The sequence below is a fragment of the Neltuma alba genome, unplaced genomic scaffold, assembly GCF_004799145.2.
Source record: "Neltuma alba isolate B1F8T4 unplaced genomic scaffold, ASM479914v2 tig00012727_pilon, whole genome shotgun sequence".
Classification (NCBI taxonomy): Eukaryota; Viridiplantae; Streptophyta; class Magnoliopsida; order Fabales; family Fabaceae; genus Neltuma; species Neltuma alba.
In genome coordinates, this window is record NW_021637149.1 from 203,391 (window position 1) to 224,209 (window position 20,819).

Sequence of the window (20,819 nt, forward strand, 5' to 3'; positions counted from 1 at the left end):
GTCCTGTTTACTTACAAGTTACTCTTCCAGTCTTTAATATAGGACCCAATTTTTGAGTTGGTTTTGGTCATAAATATAAGACCCATTTATCATATTTATTAATTTTCTCTAAATTACCCCTATGGATACTCTCTCAACCATAATCAAATAGAAGAGGGAGATGTGGTATTAAGAAAGATGATTATGGTGTTTTAGGAAAAATGTGTCACTTTTCTTATAATTAACCAACTTACATAACTTCCTTAATCTAATCAAATTAGTTAAATGGGTCTTATATTAAGGACTGGAGGAGTATCTTATAAAAACTGTCATATAAACGTACAACTTTATTAAAAAACTGCATTAAATATTACTGTTAACAGTGCCTTGAAAAGAAGTTAAATATTAGAAGTTTAAGAATGGCCACATGGCTTAAGGTCAAAATGAGATAATCTATTAAGCATTAGGCGATATTGAGTACATCACATTAGTAAGTGTTCAAATAAGTGGTTTTGTATTGGGAAAAAAGGGTTGACCAAAAAAAAAAAAGTATTGGGAAAAAAGGGATTTTTATTTCTAGAAAAATTGATCTACACATATTTTTTGTCTTAATTTTTAATTTGACACTTTTACTGTTTTTTTAATTAAATATTTTAATTTTATTTTGTTAATACTGTTAATTCTTGTATAAGGACTAACAAATAAAGATTACAGATGTTAACAGTGCTACTAAAGTAAAGTTGAAGTATTTAATTGAAAAAAATGCAAACTTCAAGTTTAAAATTAAAATAATATAAATAAATGCATTATTGTTTTTCTTTTACTTTTTACTAGCTTTTGTGTGTGTATATATGTTTCGAATTTTGATGATTAAAACGTGTTAAAAAAATAATTGTTCTATTTAAAATAATATTAACATTACAATAATTCTGATGCTTTGTTGAGGACAATTAAATTTAAATTAGATAATGAACCGAGGCATTATTTTTATGTCAGTAAATTCTATTTCTCACAGACCTTGAGTGCGGGATACTTCTTAAAAAAATATTAAGAAATCAAAATTAAAACAACTCGAGATCGAAAATGAAAATATCACCAATTGGAAAGCAAGTTGGGGGCCGGACGGGAAAATCCGACGAGTTACTTTGCTTCTCCATATGTTATGCTGTTCGAGAAAAGGTCATCGTTGAGCACATAGAAAGTGAAATAGGTCTCTGAAGCTCTGCAGAAGTCCAAGGTCTGTCATTCCGAAAACTCGTCATCCATGATTGTGGATAACCTTAATTTTCTTAAATTTTGGTTCTTTTTCCGTCCGGATCATAGCTTGATTAATGGGGCATGGTGGGTTTTGACCGAATTTTGGAGGCTTCCTCTCTGATTTGAAAATTTCAACTTTTAGGTTGTTCTGGGTTCTTTTGCTAGTCTTGGTTGTTCCAGTTAACAGATGCTGTCATTAGCAAGAGAAGATAATTGTCATTTTGAGTATCATGCTCTTTGGTTGCTTTATAGTCTCACGAGAGAACAAAGATCGCCGAACATCGATTAAATTACGTAGATGGAAAATAAAACTTTTTCATAAGCTTGTTCTTGGGTTTGTTCAAGCGTCATATGCTTGTTGATTTTGGCTAGGTTGGGTCCTGAAATGAATGCTTTTACTCCTGTTCCTTTTTTTCCCTTTTAATTTGAGAATTTGTGCTTGACAACCCATGGAAGCTTAAAACTTGCAGGCTTGATGTTATTGTGGGATCGATTGCTTTCGTTTTATAATTTCTTGTCTGCGACTGCTTGCCTGGAAAAAGTTACTCTGAGAAGTTTACTTAAATTTCGACCATGTCTTTTTCAATTGGTCATATGTGCATGTTTTCTCGGAAAATTTATAGAACTGGTCACGGGCATGTCTAACTTGCATATTGGCAATCTACTAGTATTTCTAGAGTGAAGAACATGGGTAACAACTCTTTTCATCGATGATAGTATTCCTTTAAGGCTTTTCGGGAAAACAGTAACAACCCTATTTATGGGACTATCGATTGGTTTTGTTTTTCTGCGTTTCAGCATCTGCATTTTCATGTAAAGTAATACAGTAATGGACGCATGAGAAGCTTTCTATCACAACGCCTTGACAATCCCTCTTTTTAACTCCGCTGACATGCCTTTAGCCTCCACTTTTTTCTGGAAAAATATGAGAAGTCTCTGTTCCAGTTTGGTTATCTAGGCCACCTTCTACTTTTAAGTGACCAGTTTTCCTGTTAAAATGTTTACATGCGCTTACAATCTTCTTTTGATGTCTGCAGGTTGCATGGTTTTCTCTGTTCTGAAGTTTGGCAAAACTATGCAACTTTGGCTGCTAATTAATAAGAATTAGAATTGTTCTTCTATGCATGAGAGCGGATTTTAATATATTTTGTCCCTGGTAAGATGGAATCCCTTTGGAAACTTCTATACTTGCTGGAGCCTGCTCCTGTCACTCTTATCATTACAGCTGTAGCAGTGACATTTGGCTCCGCATTCCGAGCTTTAAACTATGGTAAAGAAATGGAGCGTAACCGTGACATGTCAGAAGCATCCATTACACTGGATAGGTCTCAAGCGTTAATGATCCCAGTGATGAGCTCTTTCAGCCTGCTTTTGATGTTCTACTTGTTCTCATCCGTCTCCCAGCTTCTCACAGCATTCACAGCCATTGCTTCTGCGTCATCACTTTTCTTCTGTCTGTCTCCATGTGTTGTCCACTTGAAGGCGCAGTATGGATTGGCTGACCCATTTGTTTCACGCTGTTGCTCAAAATCATTTACTCGACTCCAAGGACTTCTGTTGTTGTCATGCATTGGAACAGTGGTGGCTTGGCTTGTTTCAGGTCATTGGATATTGAACAATATACTAGGCATATCTATATGTATTGCATTTGTAAGCCATGTGCGTCTTCCAAACATCAAAATATGTGCAATGCTCCTTCTTTGTCTATTTGTATATGACATTTTCTGGGTTTTCTTCTCTGAAAGATTTTTTGGGGCAAATGTCATGGTGTCAGTGGCAACACAACAAGCATCGAATCCTGTTCACACTGTTGCTAATAGTTTAAGTCTTCCTGGTTTGCAACTGATAACAAAGAAATTGGAGCTGCCTGTGAAGATTGTTTTCCCAAGAAATTTATTGGGTGGAGTACTCCCAGGGGAGAATGCAACTGACTTCATGATGCTTGGTTTGGGAGACATGGTATGGCATCATTATTCTGTTGAGTGGTATCATTGCTAGTTCTTAACTGTTTCCATCCATGGAAGATCCGTGCTATCATAAATAAATAGTACTCCTCTGGCTCTTGATGTTGGAACTATTTAACTAATTTGATTAGATTAAGGAAGTTAGGTAAGTTAATTAATTGTAAAAAATATAACATGTTTTTCCTAAAATATCATAATCATCTTCTTTAATATTTTCCCTTCTTCTCTTACTTGATCATGGTTGACAGAGTATCAATAGGGATAATTTAGGAAAAATTGATAAATATAAGAAATAGGTCTTACTCAACTCAACAATTAGGTTTTATATCAAGGACTAGAGGAGTATATACCATATTTCATTGGGTTTATAGCATGCAGAGTCATTGAGAACCATGTTAGGGTACTGCAATGGTGACCCTCTGTTCCTTTGTTCCTTTGATTGCTAACTAATGCTTGTAGGAGCAGGGTGAGATCGAACCTGCAATCAGTCACTTCTAGGGGTGAAGTCGATGCCTCTAAGCCAACAAGGCTATGGTGCCCTTACCTTTGATTGTTCATTTTTTATGACTTACCAGTTGTGTTAGAACTGATAACCTGGTCCGTTGGTTTTCTGTGGGATCATACCCTCACATTTTTTATGCGGGTTGCACTTGCAATTACTTATTGCTCTGTATCCTTTTAAGGGTAAACCTTGGCCATTTCATGTTGGGATCTGAATTTTTTTTTTTTTTTTAAGTTGTGCCTCAGGTGGTTTTCTTAGGAAAGGTCAACTGGTCTATGTACTCAGATTTAAATCAAGTGCACACCAAGCCCTGAGGCATAGCAATATAATTACATAGTGCTTTTATGCTAAGCTTGGGGTGCATGCAATCAGGAAATGAGGTAGGAACCTCACTTGAAGACTTAGGGTGTGTTTAGATTAGCGGTAGAGAAGTAACTTTTTTTTCAATCTGACTTTTACAGAAGTTAGATTGGATAAAAGCAACTTCTTTGAGCTTACTGTATAAGTCCGTTTCAGTGACAGAAGTCAAATTGCAAAAATATGATTCCAAACACATCCCAAATCAAAAAAGCTTCTTTTGCCGGTAGAGAAGTCAGTTTGCAGGTTTAGATGTGATTCCAAACACACCCTTAGGCTCATAAGGCTCATGTCTTGAGGATTGCTTCAAGTTTCACTGAAAATTTTCTGTAAAGGACAATTTCCCCCCTCTTACTGGGAAAGAGCGGATTGAATGAGCTGAACTTTTTTTAATTAACATGCATAAATATGCTTGGAACGCATAACTTTTGGCTATGGTGTGTACATGCTATTCTATGGTTTTACCATAGAATCCATGGTGCTTTATTTTGAATACTTTGATAGGATCAATCAAAATCATGCTTTGGGGGGGTTTTTTTAGGAAAGCAAACTTGAAAATCTCGGAATTCGATTTGGGTCACATATCACTGAGAATTCTCCTTGTAGTTTTGACCGACGTTATAAAATTTTTTATGATATGATGCCCATTTTTGCCTAATCATCATTTCAGACTTCTGATTTAGTTAAACACCCTGGTTAAAATAACTTCATAATATTCATGATCATATGATTCGTGTTATTGCAGGCTATCCCATCAATGCTTCTGGCATTGGTGCTCTGCTTTGATCATCGAAAAAGCAACAACACAGTAAATCTTTTTGAGTTATATTCTTCAAAGGGACAAAAATACATATGGTATGCGCTACCTGGTTATGCAATTGGTCTGGTAACAGCTTTGGCTGCCGGTGTCTTAACTCACTCTCCTCAACCTGCTCTGCTCTATCTGGTACTTCTGTTTTTGCTATTTTTTTCCTGTCATCTTACTACTCAGTCTTGCGTCCATCTCTTCATTAATGAATTTAAAAGTTATCCAGTATCCCCTGGGGGGGGGGGGACCCCAGCACGAATTGGTTTTATGAACTCAAGTGATGTATTCTAATAATGGTAAAAACGTGATATTCATATGCACGGGTATCATCAAGACTGGTTTGCCAGCACTATTTTATCTGATATGTTAAGCAATTTCTTGTTGCTGTCTGGCTGTCTTGCATTTTCTATTTTTCTTATGAAATCAATTTGATTGACCCCCTTAATCTAAGCTATCCCTTCTGGTTTCCCTTATTATTCATTTGTCAGCCTCGATGGTTATCATTCTCCCCATGTGCCACCGTTCATAGGGCAAAAGAGGGGAGAGCAAACGTGACTGGGATGAAAACTGATTATGATTCTAGACATGATGCATATATGTATACGTGTTTCTTTTCTGGATTAATCATATATTTCTACTTTTCATTTATTCTTCTCCTGCCCTCCTTAAAAAAAAAAAATCTAAAGGCTATTATGTTGGTATATTTAGCGCCGATAGCCTGAGCCATGACCGGTATTTTGGCATTGGCATGATATATAAATTAGATAGACTAAAGGTTATCACCCGCCATTGAGGCTGTATTAGACTGTTTCACCTTCTTTTGACTTGGTTGGTTGTTCAATATGGCAAATGCAGGTGCCTTCTACTTTGGGGCCTGTGATTTTCGTCTCCTGGTTAAGGAAGGAATTGATGGAATTGTGGGAAGGAAGCGTGCCAATTATTGGCGATAAAGCTCGCCAAATAGAAGTTTAATAATTTACCTTGGAGGCCAAAGGCAAACGCCTAATGACTGGTGCTTGCTTGCTTTTTATTTATAATCAATTTCGAAAAGCTGTATATTCACTGAGATTATTCTATCATTATGGAGACTCATCAAAGCTTATTACATTATCTTTTTGGTTTAAGTGGAAAAAAACTTTCATATGAGATGTTTCTTCCTTATCCATATCTTCCTTAAAAGCTAAAGAATTTTACATGAAGCTTGTGTGCACGGGTGAGCATAGGGCCTTTTGCGGGATCAACTTGGTCCGGCCCAACTTGCGTTGGGCTCAATTAGGGTTTCTAGTTATTGATCTTGGGCCTGAAATTTATCAACTAATAATCTCTGTATCTATGTGATGTTTGCTGTCTTTTTCTTCTTGTTTTTGTCCCAAATTGCTCGAGCAAAGGAAGAAGGGAGGGGCATGATTAAGATATCCTACTGCATGATGGCAGAAGATGCGAGATTCTGAATTTCGGACCCATTCAAGTGGTTTCTTTGAAGGAAATCCGATGTTGGGAATGTTTGGTTGATTAAAGCGACATTAAAGACAAACGGCTTTATTTTTTTTTTTTTAGTACCATATCGATTGCAAATGCCATGTGGCTAAAACATAAGAGTGTTAGCAAAAAAATAATTAAAATTGGATTTTAATGGATAAATTATACTATTCATAATTTGTAAATAATACCATTCATTGGACTTTTTATATTTTATAAGGACAATATTAATATATTGATTTAAATATAACTTGTATTACAAAAGCTGATTGATTGATTTGTTATAGTTTCTGTTGAAAACTAGTTTTCAATTTTAAATGTAAAACTGATTTTGTAGTGTAAATTATATTGTAAAATGCTCGGCTACCAGTGTTGAATGTCAATTAGTTTATATATTACTAATTACTAATTGAAGTTGCCAAAAAGTTTGTTCATAACTCATAAGATTGTGAATTCAAATCTGGATGTTGATATGATAACGTTATTGTTGGCTGATCTATAAATACTTTTGTAAGTGCTTTTTAAGTCTAGAGGCATGTTCTGACCTTGGTGAATTATTAAGATCCAACTCATTTCACCTCTTTTGAGACCACAGAAGAAGAGGGAAAAAATTGAAGTTTATTACAACTGTTCAGATTTTATTTGATGATAACAGCGACAATAATCAGCTGATTAATCTTATGATCCTAACCAATCAATCAACCTCACGTGCGCCTTTTTCATATTAAAACAATCTCAATGGGGTAGGAAATGTGGGTAATTAATTAAGCCACATAATTGAAAGCAGAAATAGATAATGAGTCATTAATTATGGATAAAGAAATCATTATGTGTCCTAATCAAACAAACAACTAAGTGTGCGTTATATGTTTTAATAGACGCACTCTCTTTTCATTGTGTTTCTTTTGAGTCTGTGTGTGTGTTTTTGTTTTTTTAACTTTTAACCTTTGAAAAAACAAGGCCACGTTAATGCTGTTTCTTTGGTAAGCATCACCTTAGTATCGTCATCAAAACATTAACATTTAAGATAATTAATTGGTGCCACGAAAGGGATGTTTTGGATGTTTTTGTGATCACTACCACATTGACTTTAATTTAATATGTCTATAGAATTTTATTATTATTTCTTCTGCGTCGGAGTTCACTCCACAACTAGCTAACAATATTTCGGAGGCTAAATGAAATTGACAAAAAAGGTAATTATGGCATTAATATTTTTTTTTGCCACGATACTGTAGCATTAATTGTATGCTTTTTGCTGCAAGCTGTGATATATATTCTGACTTCCAAGCTTTGATATTAACAATGTCATTATACTATAAAAATATCAATGGGTTGCATAGACAGGACAAGCAATACTTTTTAATCAGAGCCATTTCAACTCTTATAGATTAAAAAAATTATATTGAGAGAATTATATCAATTTAGGTATAAAAATTCCGATAAGATTCATAATGAGTACATATGAGAAAGAATTGGAGTGGCATGTACCTCTGGGAAAAAAAAATTATAGCAAATCATTTGAGGTGGTTCAAGTATAAAGAAGATTGTTAGAGGCACTGGTAATGAGGGTTATGAAGTCCTCTAAAAAAGAGTAGAAAATCGAAAAGAATATTTAGTAAAATTATCGAGTATGACCTTTTGCCTAACAATTTATCAGAAGATTTAGTTTTTTTTTTTGCGTAATAGAGAAAGACTAAGTTCAAAAATTGATAGAGTATAATAATATCATACTCCTCCGATCCTAAATATAAGACTTATATACACACTAGTATAAGGATCTTATATTTAGAACTAGAAGAGTATAATTTATGTAGCTAACTCAACCTTATATGCCTTATTATTGTTATTATTTATTGTTGTAATACTTGAATTTGATAGGTATTACAAATTAATTATGCCCAAATAAAACAATGACGTTATATATACTGTATGGATTGAATAATAACAAATTTAAAAAAGAGCAATTATCTCTTTCATTTATGCGTGAGCTGTGGAAAATAACAATTTCTTTTGCTAATGTCGTTATAATGTTGATAATATCATGAAAGGATGATATCGTTTATTACTTTAAAAAGCATATATTTGATGATCATGATAATATAATGTTGATGAGAATAATTCTAAATTCAGTGGCATATCAACAAAATGAATCTGGCTCAACATATCGATAAGTAATGTGCAGATCATGTCTGAGGCATATCTGATATATAGGATATAAAGTAACAAATTAAAGTACATAGTGGTGAATCTAAATAACCAAGATCAGGCAAATAAGTGAGCGAGAATCATCTATCCTTTCTGCTAATAGATTTTTTATTGTAGGAAATCCTGAATGTTAATATAAAAATTAAAAAAAAAGGAGCTAGCAAAAACTTTCAACTTAATCATTGATTTAATCTATTAGGGATGAGGTTTTAAGAAGAATTAGTGATTTAATGGGGTGATGTGGCAAACACTGGCATGTTAAAAGTGGCAGACACATGCCCAATTCACAGGGCAGTTTAAACTGAAGAAGCTGCATAAACAATTGTTTCAAGGAAGCAGAGGGCTGGGGTTTTGTTTTATAATACTACCTCCTGTTTTTAATATATCATCTCATTTGATTTTTATTTTAATTCTAAATATAACATTCTAATCTATTTTGTTTTTTATATTTATTCATTTTTTCTTAAGATAGTCTCTATAATAATAATAATTTTAGCTAATAAACTTGATTAATAAGGATATTTTGAAAAAGATGATACCTATTTGTTACAACTAACTAACTTAACTTATTTTCTTAATTTACTCAAATTAGTCAGCTAGCTCTTATATTTAGGATCGGAGGTAATACATATGTTTGTTTCCCTCAATTGCCAATTCAACTCTGATTTTTTTTATCAAATAAAAAGAATATTCTTTTAGTTATATTTTCAAATTAGATTATTATTTTTGTACATTAATATATAATTATATTTTTTTGTTAAAAAATTGCACCCTTCATTATTATATATAGAAATAAACATTAAATTATAAAGTAAATATTAAATAACAAAGAAGATAAATTAGAAAAATTATTAAATTTTAAGATAGAGTTAATAAAAATTAATATTTTTCTTAGTTGGAAGCGCCTACTAAATATGATAAAAAGAAGTAATTTCATAACTATTAGAGGCAAAGTTATCCACATTTTAATTAAAATCAATGTAAAATCGAATATACTCTTAATTAATTTGTTTTGATTGATATTTAGGGGAATATAATCAATCATGGTTGCCTTCAATTCAGCAATACATACAAGAGAACTGCTCTATTAATGGCAGTTGCCATGTGATGCAGAAAATTAAAAACAGAGAAGCCATGTTAGTCACTGAGCCTATTATCCCCACCAATTATTTAATAAACATATGATTTCGAATTCCTTAATTATTTTGAGCATCTCTTCCTTTAAAAAACAGTGGGTTAAGGTGAAATACATATACATATATGTATATCTTCCAATTTCTTTAATTGTGAATTTTATTATTCACAGAAAGTCGAAGATGCAGTTGGAAATATTCAAAGATTCTGGGTCGTCGTCATCATCATACAGCTCCCTGGCTAAGGTGATGGATGATGAAGGATTTTTAATGGATCGTTGACTCCTTACAATCTCTGTATATTTTTAATGCGCCATGCTATTACTATCCTGATGACGACTCCATTTAATTTGTTTCTGCATGCTTGGTTTTGTCCCTTTTTTTGCCATCAAAGCATGTTTGGTTTCGTATTTATTTAGGGATCTAATATCTCCTTTGAAACAAGAAAATGAGATTTTTTTTTAAAGAAAAAGATATTATTTGGTTTTGCGTTTATGATTGTTTACAGCCAAATTTCATTCTTAAAATCCCGTTTGAATAGAAGATTTTTTTGTTTTTTGGGTAGATGAATGGAAGAAATTTTGCTTTGCTTATCATTCCTCTCTTATTTTTGTTAATAGATCCTCTAAATACCAGCAGTTTGCCTTTTTATGGAAAACAAAAGAGATTATACTTTATGAAAAATAAATAAATGCATGAAAATATCAAAACAGAAAATTTCATAGAAATTCAAGCATAAAAACTTCGAGAAGTTTTTCTTCCCTTACATTAATATTTTCATTAAACATTACATCCAATTGTTAATACTCCTCATGTCCTAAATATAAGACCTATTTTATAGTGTAACTTATACTATAAAATGGGTCTTATATTTAGAATTGGAGGAAGTATATGAGTTGCTCAATTAAGTACAGCAAATTAAGGAAGTCAAATACATCTGTTGATTATAACAAATATGATATGATTTTTTTAAAATATTCTTATACTTCCTCTAATAAAAGTTAGATCATATTATGATATAAAAGTAGTACTCATCTGGTCTTAAATATAAGACTCATTTTGTAGTCTACACTACAAAATGGGTTTTATATTTAACACCGGAAAAATATAATATTAGATCATATATCAATTTATAAGTTACAAAAATTAGTTTAAAAAATAAATTAAAGTGTCTTATATTTGTAACCAAATCCAACATCTAATTGTGAGGAAGAACTAATTCTCCTTCTTGATCGCAAGGAAAAAATGCAACTCTTTTTAATTTTTATTGATTTTTTCCGTCATTTTTCACCTAACAAAAAAAATCACGCACCAACCTTAAATTTTAGTATCGTGGGGTCCAGCAACAACCCTTCGTACTGATGTTTATCCGCTACAGCTCCTCGATCTCTCGTGTGTTGCCCTAAATGGGTCTCCCAAATTTTTTTATTTCAATTACTTCAATTTTCTTTCATTTTTTTCCTCTTTTGGGTTAGTGGGGTCTCCACCGTTAGTTATCACCTCCCTCACTTGTCTTCATCTCAGTTCGTACCCTAGAAATTAATAAATTTTGCCATTTTATTTTTATTTCTGATTTTATGCTATTTGTGGTAAAATTCAGTTCAGCATTTCATTTCTTTTCATGGACATTATGCACAAACCAGAAAACGCAAAATAATAGTAGCAGTGATTAATAAGATACAAATTCAGTCAATTTTGCTGGTCAAAAAAAAAAATTCAATCAATTTTAATTTTTTTTCCAATGACAACTGAGTCAGTTTTAAATAAGGATTAATAATAAGCAACTGGAAAACCCCCCACTAACCCCCTTTAATTTTTTTTAACATTTTCGGATTAATAATAAGCAACTGGAAAACCCCCACTAACCCCCTTTAATTTTTTTCTAATTTTTATTTTGTTTTAACTTATTTGTCGTATCCCTTACTTAAAAAAATATGTAATTATAATAAGATTTTAGAGACTTTGCATAAATTTTAAACATAAAATAATCTCTTACTATAAAATTAACCCAGTTGGAAAGCCCACTGATTGCTTAGCTTTTTAAGTTTTATTTTTCAATATTGTATTACTGAGTTGGCTGTATCCGGTAAAAAGCGGCGGAAACAAGTGGAGTTAAGATTCAGATTCAACCCACCTCTTAATTTTGGTGACAACGAATTAAGAGGTGTTTGGATAAAACTATCTTGATTTGAAAAATAATATTATGATTTGAAAAATAGTTTCTGAAGAATAAATTTTTAAGAGAATAGATTTTATAAAGAATATATTTTGTGAAAAAGTGATTCTGATAAAGTGAGAATGTTTAGATAGATGTTATTAGAAACGTTTTTTATATGTGCAAATTACTAAAAAAGCATAGGTTAATATGATCATTATATAAAAGATAGATTTTATAATATATTTTAATTTGAAGAAATAAAATTGTTAATAATATATTTTTTACTAACATAATTAATAATATATAAGATAATGTAATTAATAAATAATTAATATATGTACATATATTTATAAAATACAAGATTAAATATGTTTATAAAAAAAATAATTGAGGAGTGTTAAAATCATATTATCATTGAGATCTACTTTGACAGAAACAATTATACTTTCCAATTTGAACCAAAAGGAGAATGGATTTATTTTTTCTGAAACCATGGTTTTGAATCCAAAACCATGATTTATTAATTTTTCTTTATATTTGGTAAATTTGGGACCCAAACCATGATTTCCTTGTGTTACCCAAACATGCCCTTAATTTATTTATAAATTCTAATTGCATTTTCTTTTTTTAGAACAAATAATCATTGGTGGCAGTGGCACTATGAGAGGCTGCCAGATAAAGCAACTAAGAAAAGGCATTGATTGAGAAGTTTTTCCTATTTTTGTTTTGAGAAAAATGAAATGTTTCTTATTTTTTTAAATAAGAAGTTATCTGAAATTTTCTACGTGTATGATCTTGGGGAGACCGGAGCCCCGCAAGCCATCAGAACACTGTTAACTTTTAAGGAACCAAAATGATAATACTACTTATTTTTTAGATTTTTTAAAATTGAATAATTTATTTAGAAAAAGTTCAGGTGGTTTTTTAATTGCAAACCGGGAGAACATTTGTATGATTTTTATATAATTCCAAATCATCTACAATAATTTGAAAATGAATGAGAGATTTCTACAATTAGAGTAAGATCCACTAACAATTGATATAATTTTTTTAATCTCCAAGACACAAAAATGTGTCATAATTAATATATATTCTCCAACAAAAAAATATTTATAATATTTAAATCTAAATATCATCATAAAGACGCAACTTGATCTTAAGATTAAGTCAATTCTATTTTAGTTGGTGAAATTAATAATCCTCTGTTGCGATCATATGAAATAAAAAATTGATGGAGATTTAATTAAAAAGCGATTTGTCCTATTCTATACTTTTCTAACTAAGTTATTAAAAAAAAAAAAAGATCCAGAGAGATGTTATACATTGACGTAATTGATTGTTAATTGTTATGTAAGAAAACATTGCTAAATAAAATTCCTCATCAAAGAGTATTATTTGTAAACAATAAATTAAACAATTTTGAAGAATATACTGTATTATTATTTACAATTTATAAATAATATGATTCGTTAGAGTTTTTAAATTTTATGTTTAATTATTGACATTGATCACAAGTTAATGGAGAAGCGAGTTGCTTGGGTTGTTAAACTTTTTTAGGGAAGGATTATGCAGGAATTTTGATTGATACCTGATAACATTGTGTTCTTGGTCCTTGATGTTGTATTTATTTTGTTGTATTTTTATTTTATTTCTTTTCAGTTGTCTTTGGACCTTGTTCTAAAGTGTAGAGCGATATAGAATTTATGAATCTTTTTTTGGTACAAACTTATTTTAAATTTGAGACTAATTTCTATGGTATCGGAAATGTTAAATATGAAAGTCTTTTTACTATGTGCTTTTCCTAAATGTCGGACTTATATTCTTTTTACCAACTCAAATCAATAATACAAACTTTTGATGGCACAACTGCTCCCACATTATGATTTTTTTACCCTTTATTTGGATAAAAAAAATTAAAAAAAATAATACTAGCAGAAAAATCTCTCCAAATAGTTTTATTTTTTTACTATTTTCAAAAGTTTTATTTTTCAGTATTCCTCCTATTTTTCTCTCACTTTTTCCTCCATCAAATTTATTATTGAATATTTAGGAAAATGAAATTTAAATTTATACCAATGTATGGTTATGAAATTTTAAGTAGGATGCCTCATGACTTAGTTGGGACCAAAAATTTGCTTAAGACATTGTTTTGAGAATAATAAACTTTTTACCTAAAAAGTTACTTAAAGTTGAACTAATTTTTTTTGACTTTGAACTTCTAGGATTTTCTTGACATTTAAACATTTTGAATTTGGCTTTTTAATATATTATACCATTTTGATCTATAAGTCACTTGTAGAAAAAAATATTTGATCTTACATATAAGTTACTTATAAAATTATTAATATGAATTTTTTTAATTTTATTTATATTTAATTTTTATTGGGAAGAGAGAAAGATGAGAGAGAAGTGAAATTGATTTATATATATAGAAAGAAAAAATTAATAGAGACAAAATTATAAAATGTACTAATTTAATGTGTTTCTTAATATTAAAAAATAAATTACAAATAAATTGTAATAGAGATAAGAGAATACACACAAGTTTCTAATAAACTGATTTTTTTTATAAAAACCAAAACCAATATTGCTCATATTATATTAGTTGATTTTTTTAATATATTAATTTACTTTTACTTCAATTTCAATTTGCAAGTTGAAATAAAAGTCATTTTTTTAATCGAAAGAAGCTGCGATAGAAAATGTCATTATCTTCTTTTTTTTTTCAGGTTCTTTTCTGTTTTCTTTTCAATCAAACAATTTCTCAGGCCAAAAAAAAAGAGTAACAATAACGATAGAAATCAAATATTTTCTTCTCCGGAGTCTGGATAAGCCACCGGCGTCCTTCGATTGTGCTTGGGATTCACCAGCTTTACTAGTGGCTTGAAAATGTTGCGATCAAAAAGACAAATCATTGATGGCCCCGCATTTTCAATATTTTAATCTTCCTTGTCACAACTTGCAAGTGGCACTGGAGCTGTTGTAATTTTTAACAATGGAATCATCCTCTTTCTCTCTGCAATTTAGCGATTTTACCCATCCAGTCTCTACCACTCCCAGCTTTCTCTTCTTCACAGCACCCAATTTTTCCCCGGAACATCGAGGCTCCAGAAAATGTCAGATTCCGAGGACGAAAAATCCGAACATACTCCCCAATCAAAGCCCACCGCGGAGGAACCTGGGTCTGTAATGGATTTCGACCTCGACCTCGAGAGTTCTTGGCCTTTAGATCAGATAGCTTTCGCCTCTAACCCTATGTCCCCGTTTCTGATTTCCGCCACATCGGAGCAACCTTGTTCTCCTCTCTGGCTTTTCTCAGACGTGGACGACGATAGGCAAGCTAAAGTTGCCGCGTCATCCCTCTCCGATGTCCATCGATTGCTCTCCTGTACGGTTCTTGTTCGTTTTGGATTCGTTGTTGAATGGATTTTGCAGTTTTCATCCATCTTTTGGAGATTTTTTTAATTTTTAGTATTCATCTTTTCAAGTTGGTTGCAAATTGAAAAGCTACCAATGAACGGGCTTTAGTTGACCTTAAAATATTAGAGGGTCAATGATTCTATTTTTGCAACGTGTTTTGTTGATAAGGGATTTTCTTTGTCTCTATATTTATGGAAGTTTCGTATTTTCTTTCGATCCCTGCTGCCTTGAAGCTTGAATTATTTTTTGAAACTAAGAGCCTTGACTAAAAGTCAGAAATGAGACAACAATTAGCACTTCTCAATTCAATGAAGTTTGTTGCTTGCCTTTGCAATCAAAGCGGGATTTTCGTTTACTAAACCACATATCTGACTTTACTTGATAGATTCATATTTTTATTCTCCTGTCTTATAATTCCTTTCTTCAGCGTTCGAGCAAGCTGTTATTTACTGAACAGACTATTGTTTATACTTTTTTGTTCGTTGGGCTTTAAATTTTGCCCATATTTTTTAGATGTTACTACGACGATTGCAGTATATATGCATATAGAAATTTAGAATTTATACTGTGTCTGTAAACTGTGATATTGAGTTCGTTCGATGCGGTACCAAAACTTTAAACTTTTCCGGAAAGCTGCATTTCTTCTGACTGAAGTTACTGTTTTCAGGCAATTCGAATTCAGTGGCTGAAAAACCAGCGGAGAATGAGGAGACTGAAAAAACCCGTTCGCGCTTTGTTGCCCTGCCACCAATGCCATTAGAAACCCCAGATGGGTATTGTTTGATTAAAGAAAGGATGACACAAGCATTAAGGTACTTCAAAGAGTTGGCTGACCAGAATGTGCTGGCTCAGGTTTGGGCACCTGTAAGGATGGGGAACCAGTATGTCCTTACAACTTCAGGGCAACCTTTTGTTCTTGATCCACATAGTAATGGACTCTATCAGTATAGAACAGTCTCTCTGATGTACATGTTTTCAGTAAATGGGGAGAATAATGGAATCCTGGGGCTTCCTGGTCGTGTTTTTCATCAGAAGTTGCCAGAATGGTCTCCCAATGTTCAATATTACTCTAACAAAGAGTATCCCCGCCGAAATCATGCTCAAAATTACAACGTTCGAGGAACCTTGGCTTTGCCTGTGTTTGAACCTTCAGGGCAGTCATGTATTGGTGTGCTGGAGTTGATAATGACTTCTCAGAAGATTAACTATGCCCCTGAGGTTGATAAAGTCTGCAAAGCTCTTGAGGTTGGGTTGCTTCCACCCTTGTTGTCCATATTAAGTTTTGTGCTTTGGTCATGTAGTCATGTCAGTTTCATGTAAACTGTGTATGATGGTCATACGTTTTCACGGTTGATTTCCAAAACATCCATGACTTTTTATAGTCATGATGCTAGCATGTCGGAAAATATTCTGTGATTATAAACATCTATGAGATTCATTAGTCACCTGCTGTCAGTTTTCCTGCAGGCAGTAAATTTGAAGAGTTCAGAAATTTTGGAACATCCATTCACCCAGGTGATTTTTTAACTATTAATATTCACATCTGATGTATACTCAAACATGTATGTATATTTTATGGTGTTGTATATCTTACCCCTCTATTCTCACAGATATAACTTGGCAATGCTTTTGAACCAGATTTGTAATGAAAGCCGTCAGAATGCATTAGCAGAGATCTTGGAGATATTGACGGTGGTCTGTGAAGCTCATAAATTACCTCTGGCCCAAACATGGGTTCCTTGTAGGCATCGGAGTGTTCTGGCTAATGGTGGTGGCCTGAAGAAGAGCTGCTGCAGTTTTGATGGTAGTTGCATGGGGCAAGTTTGCATGTCTACTACTGATGTTGCATTCTATGTCATTGATGCTCATATGTGGGGCTTCCATGAAGCCTGTGCTGAGCATCACTTACAACAAGGTCAAGGAGTTGCTGGGAAGGCATTTTTGTCTGGCAATATGTGCTTCTGTGGAAACATTACCCAGTTCTGCAAAACTGAGTACCCTTTGGTACATTATGCTCTCATGTTTGGCTTAACCAGCTGTTTCGCTGTCTGTTTGCAAAGCTCTCATACCGGACATGATGATTATATATTGGAATTTTTTCTGCCTCCTAAGGTCACAGACTTCAACGAACAAATGACCATGTTGGGATCTATAGTAGCAACAATGAAACAGCATTTCCATAGTCTTAAGATAGCTGCTGGTCTTGAGCTCGAGGAGGAATGTTCAGTTGAAATCATTGAAGCAACGAGTGAAAGAGTTTATTCAAGACTCGAATGTATTATGATTGCCCAACCTACTAAATTGCCACATGGGCCTGATGCCTTGCCAAATATGAGGGAGATTTTACCGCTGGATACATCAGAGCAGCAAATGGTATTCTTAGATGATCAAAATGGTGGAGGGAGTCTTGGTGATAGAGCTGGTGGAATCTCTGATCAGATACCCCCCTTGGAGACTAAAAACATAAAGAAACCCTCAGAGAGAAAACGGGGAAAAACTGAGAAATCAATCAGTCTTGAAGTTTTGCAAAACTATTTCGCTGGGAGCCTTAAAGATGCTGCAAAGAGTCTTGGTGGTATGTTCATGATCTAAATCATTGTTGTTAGCAATTTTTTGTTATATCTCTTCATTTCTATGAATCTGCTGCCAATGGAGATATATATTTATTAAAGAATATGCATCCACAGCATATAAACACTTGCTGTTTTTCATTATCAATAGGTGTTCATATTTTCATATATAATAGACCTTTCTTTTGGGCTGAGAATATGTTGACACGACTTTTTTGTGGCCACCGTGTGGGTTTCAGCAAATGGTCTTTTCAGTGGGGTTTCCCTTGTAGATTTTACTAATGTATTTGAAACGAGTCTGTGAACTCACTTTTTGTTTTTCGGATAGGAAAGCTCTTCTCTTTGGAAAATCCTCTTTTATAAATTTCTGTCTTCTTATATACATTCTTGCTGTGCAGTTTGCCCCACGACAATGAAGCGCATATGTAGGCAGCATGGGATATCCCGTTGGCCATCTCGGAAGATTAACAAGGTTAATCGTTCCCTGTCCAAGCTTAAGCGGGTCATTGAATCTGTCCAAGGTGCTGAAGGAGCATTTGGTTTAAATTCCCTCAGCACCAGTCCACTTCCTACGGCTGTTGGTTCCTTTCCTGAGCCTTCAAACAAGTTCGGCCAACAAGCCTCGCTAAGCGTTCAACTGGGAGAACCACAGATGAAAGAGAGCGAGTTGGATGCCTCCAAAGTATCAGAAACGAACACACAAACTGAGGTAGAACATCAGTTGGTAGGAGGAAGGGTGCGAAGTCCTGAAACTCACGAGAAAAGTGGGTCCAGTCAGGAGTTTGGTAAAGGCCCTGGAGGACCTAGAACGGGGAGTGCCTCAAGTGAAGATAGGGCAAACCCAACTTCTCATGGCTCGTGCCAGGGTAGTCCCCCAATCGAAAGTTCACCTCCAAAAGATATATTCATTACAACCAATACTGATCAGTGTGTTGTGGCTGGGGGATTGCCGGATTTGCAGCCAACAAGTAAACTGAATGGCCCGCCTGGGTATGCCATGCCCAACCTTGTGCCCACAGAACTTCAGGAGTCATTTGGAGGAATGCTGATAGAGGATGCAGGTAGTTCCAAGGACTTGAGAAATTTGTGTCCTGCAGAAGCAGATGCCAATGTGGAGGATCAGTTGCCAGAAGCTTGTGCTGCTAATCCTCCAGGCTCTGACTTGGGTCCTAAGCAATGCACCAATACACTTGGTGACACGATGACGCTTTTCGCAGCTCGGAGAGAAATGAAGACTGTGACTATAAAAGCAACATACAGAGAAGATATCATCCGGTTTCGTATCTCCTCAACATCAGGCATTGTGGAACTGAAAGAAGAAGTTGCCAAAAGACTGAAACTAGAGGTGGGTACTTTTGATATCAAGTACCTTGATGATGATCAAGAATGGGTTTTGATAGTATGTGATGCAGACCTTCAGGAGTGCATGGATATCTCTAGATCTTCCGGTACTAACATAATCAGGCTTTTGGTACATGATATAACTTCCAATCTCGGAAGTTCCTGTGAGAGTTCCGGGGAGTGAGGAGTGGCTGTATATAGGTTTTGTTTGTAGTCAGTTATTTAAAATTCTTGTAGCCATAGGACATGATAAATGCTAGATTTTGGTTTCAGATTTGTTGAAGTTGTAAGAAACTTGACATTTTTATCTCCCAAAACTGATAAATTGACTATGATTAAGTATTCTTCGATAATACATCTAATGCGATCGGCTTACAAAGTAAGATCTCCCATTTTCAAGTTTTTGGGATACTTTTGCGAAAAGGGAAAGTAAATACTGAAAGATGGTAGAATTATTTAGGAACAAAAATTATACTACGTGCTTAATATAATAGTTAATTTGTCATTTAATTTTATTATAAATATAATATTTTAATTTACTTTGTTTCTCATATTTATTCAGTTTCAAAATTAATTAATTAGGTTTTGTAATAAGAACCGGATTAGTACTTAACTAACCATGTATTTCAGAACCACAACGTGTTGTCTTAAAAAAAAGAGAGAAATGACAACAAAACCATGATCGTAATTCCGAGCTGAACTCTCTTTCAGCACATTGTGATGTTCTGAAATGTAATTTGCCATTTCATGCCGTGCCTTTTAAAATGTCATCGTCGACTTTGTTAGAGTCGTTTATATTCAATAACAAAATTGTATGCAAGAACTGATTTTATATATAAGACGGAACCCTTGTCATTTTGACTTCATCCTTCTTCTTCTTTTTTTTTTTAATATGTAGAGTAAGAAATCCCAAATAACAATTATATTCATGATTGTGATTTGGGTGGGGAGTCAAACAAACACGCGCAGTTAAGTTACATTAAAGTTCTTGTTTACTCCTACACCATAATTTTTCTTACTCTGACGAAATAAAGATCGTGTGCTGTTCAAGTTGCCAGCTTGCCATTTCCCTTGCGCATGTATGACTTTGAAAATTAGACATAAAAAATTAGTTTAACTTAACTAGCTTGAGTTTCTTTTTATTAAATGATCAAACATAATTTTTTTTTGAAAAAATTAATTTGACAATCCTTATTATAGTTTGACTCAGTTTTAAATTGGATCCCTATAATTTTTTTCCCCTTTTTATCAAGTTTTTATTGTTTGATCGGTTTTAATGAAAGTCCTCCATTACAAAAACTGTTAGTTTAAGCAGAGAGGGCTTATGTGGCGGGCATTGTCTTCTTCTTCCTCAGCTTCTCTCCCTCCCTCTTCCCCTCAATCTCCTTTAAATCATGCGATGCTTTCTCTAAATCATCATCATCCTGCTTACCGACCTTTCCAACGAACAACCCCTACTTCCCTTCCTCACTCCCTCTCTCCTTCTTTCTCTCTCTCTCTCTCTCTCCACTTTCTACGAATGAAGACTATACAATATGCTCCCCAACATTCATAGTGTCAAAATTCTTGCAAGAGTTTCTCATGGCAGTGAAGATAGTAGAAAGAGAGAGAAAGGAAGGAAGGAGAGAGAGAGAGAGTGAGAG

The 20,819-nt window shown here is 33.4% G+C and overlaps 2 protein-coding genes across 4 annotated transcripts; both read left to right on the top strand.

The window, feature by feature from the left end:
- Positions 1-1,083: 1,083 nt before the first annotated feature.
- On the top strand, positions 1,084-6,017 carry LOC114730359 (signal peptide peptidase-like 1). 3 transcript variants are annotated; one of them, XM_028917419.1, is made up of 4 exons: positions 1,084-1,216; positions 2,274-3,195; positions 4,805-5,005; positions 5,723-5,839. In XM_028917419.1, the coding sequence occupies exons 2-4, from the start codon at positions 2,398-2,400 to the stop codon at positions 5,837-5,839; spliced, it is 1,116 nt and encodes a 371-aa protein (XP_028773252.1). In that variant the 5' UTR covers positions 1,084-1,216; positions 2,274-2,397. The 3 variants fall into 3 exon arrangements, with proteins under 3 accessions (XP_028773252.1, XP_028773253.1, XP_028773251.1); XM_028917420.1 differs by lacking the exon at positions 1,084-1,216 and adding an exon at positions 1,303-1,320; XM_028917418.1 differs by lacking the exon at positions 1,084-1,216 and having other exon boundaries at positions 2,398-3,195; positions 5,723-6,017.
- An 8,942-nt stretch (positions 6,018-14,959) lies between these two features.
- Positions 14,960-19,531, top strand: LOC114730347 (protein NLP6). Its single transcript, XM_028917403.1, has 5 exons — positions 14,960-15,233; positions 15,933-16,510; positions 16,733-16,780; positions 16,904-17,840; positions 18,234-19,531. Exons 1-5 carry the CDS (start codon positions 14,960-14,962, stop codon positions 19,358-19,360), a joined length of 2,964 nt encoding a protein of 987 aa, XP_028773236.1. The 3' UTR covers positions 19,361-19,531.
- The last annotated feature ends 1,288 nt before the right edge of the window (positions 19,532-20,819 follow it).

Coding starts and splice junctions, on each gene's coding strand:
- LOC114730359 (XM_028917419.1), top strand. CDS start 2,398: ATGGAATCCCTTTGGAAACTTCTATACTTGCTGGAGCCTGCTCCTGTC. Junction 3,196..4,804: donor TGCTTGGTTTGGGAGACATG/GTATGGCATCAT, acceptor GTGTTATTGCAG/GCTATCCCATCAATGCTTCT. Junction 5,006..5,722: donor AACCTGCTCTGCTCTATCTG/GTACTTCTGTTT, acceptor TGGCAAATGCAG/GTGCCTTCTACTTTGGGGCC.
- LOC114730347 (XM_028917403.1), top strand. CDS start 14,960: ATGTCAGATTCCGAGGACGAAAAATCCGAACATACTCCCCAATCAAAG. Junction 16,511..16,732: donor AAGTCTGCAAAGCTCTTGAG/GTTGGGTTGCTT, acceptor GTTTTCCTGCAG/GCAGTAAATTTGAAGAGTTC. Junction 17,841..18,233: donor TGCTGCAAAGAGTCTTGGTG/GTATGTTCATGA, acceptor CTTGCTGTGCAG/TTTGCCCCACGACAATGAAG.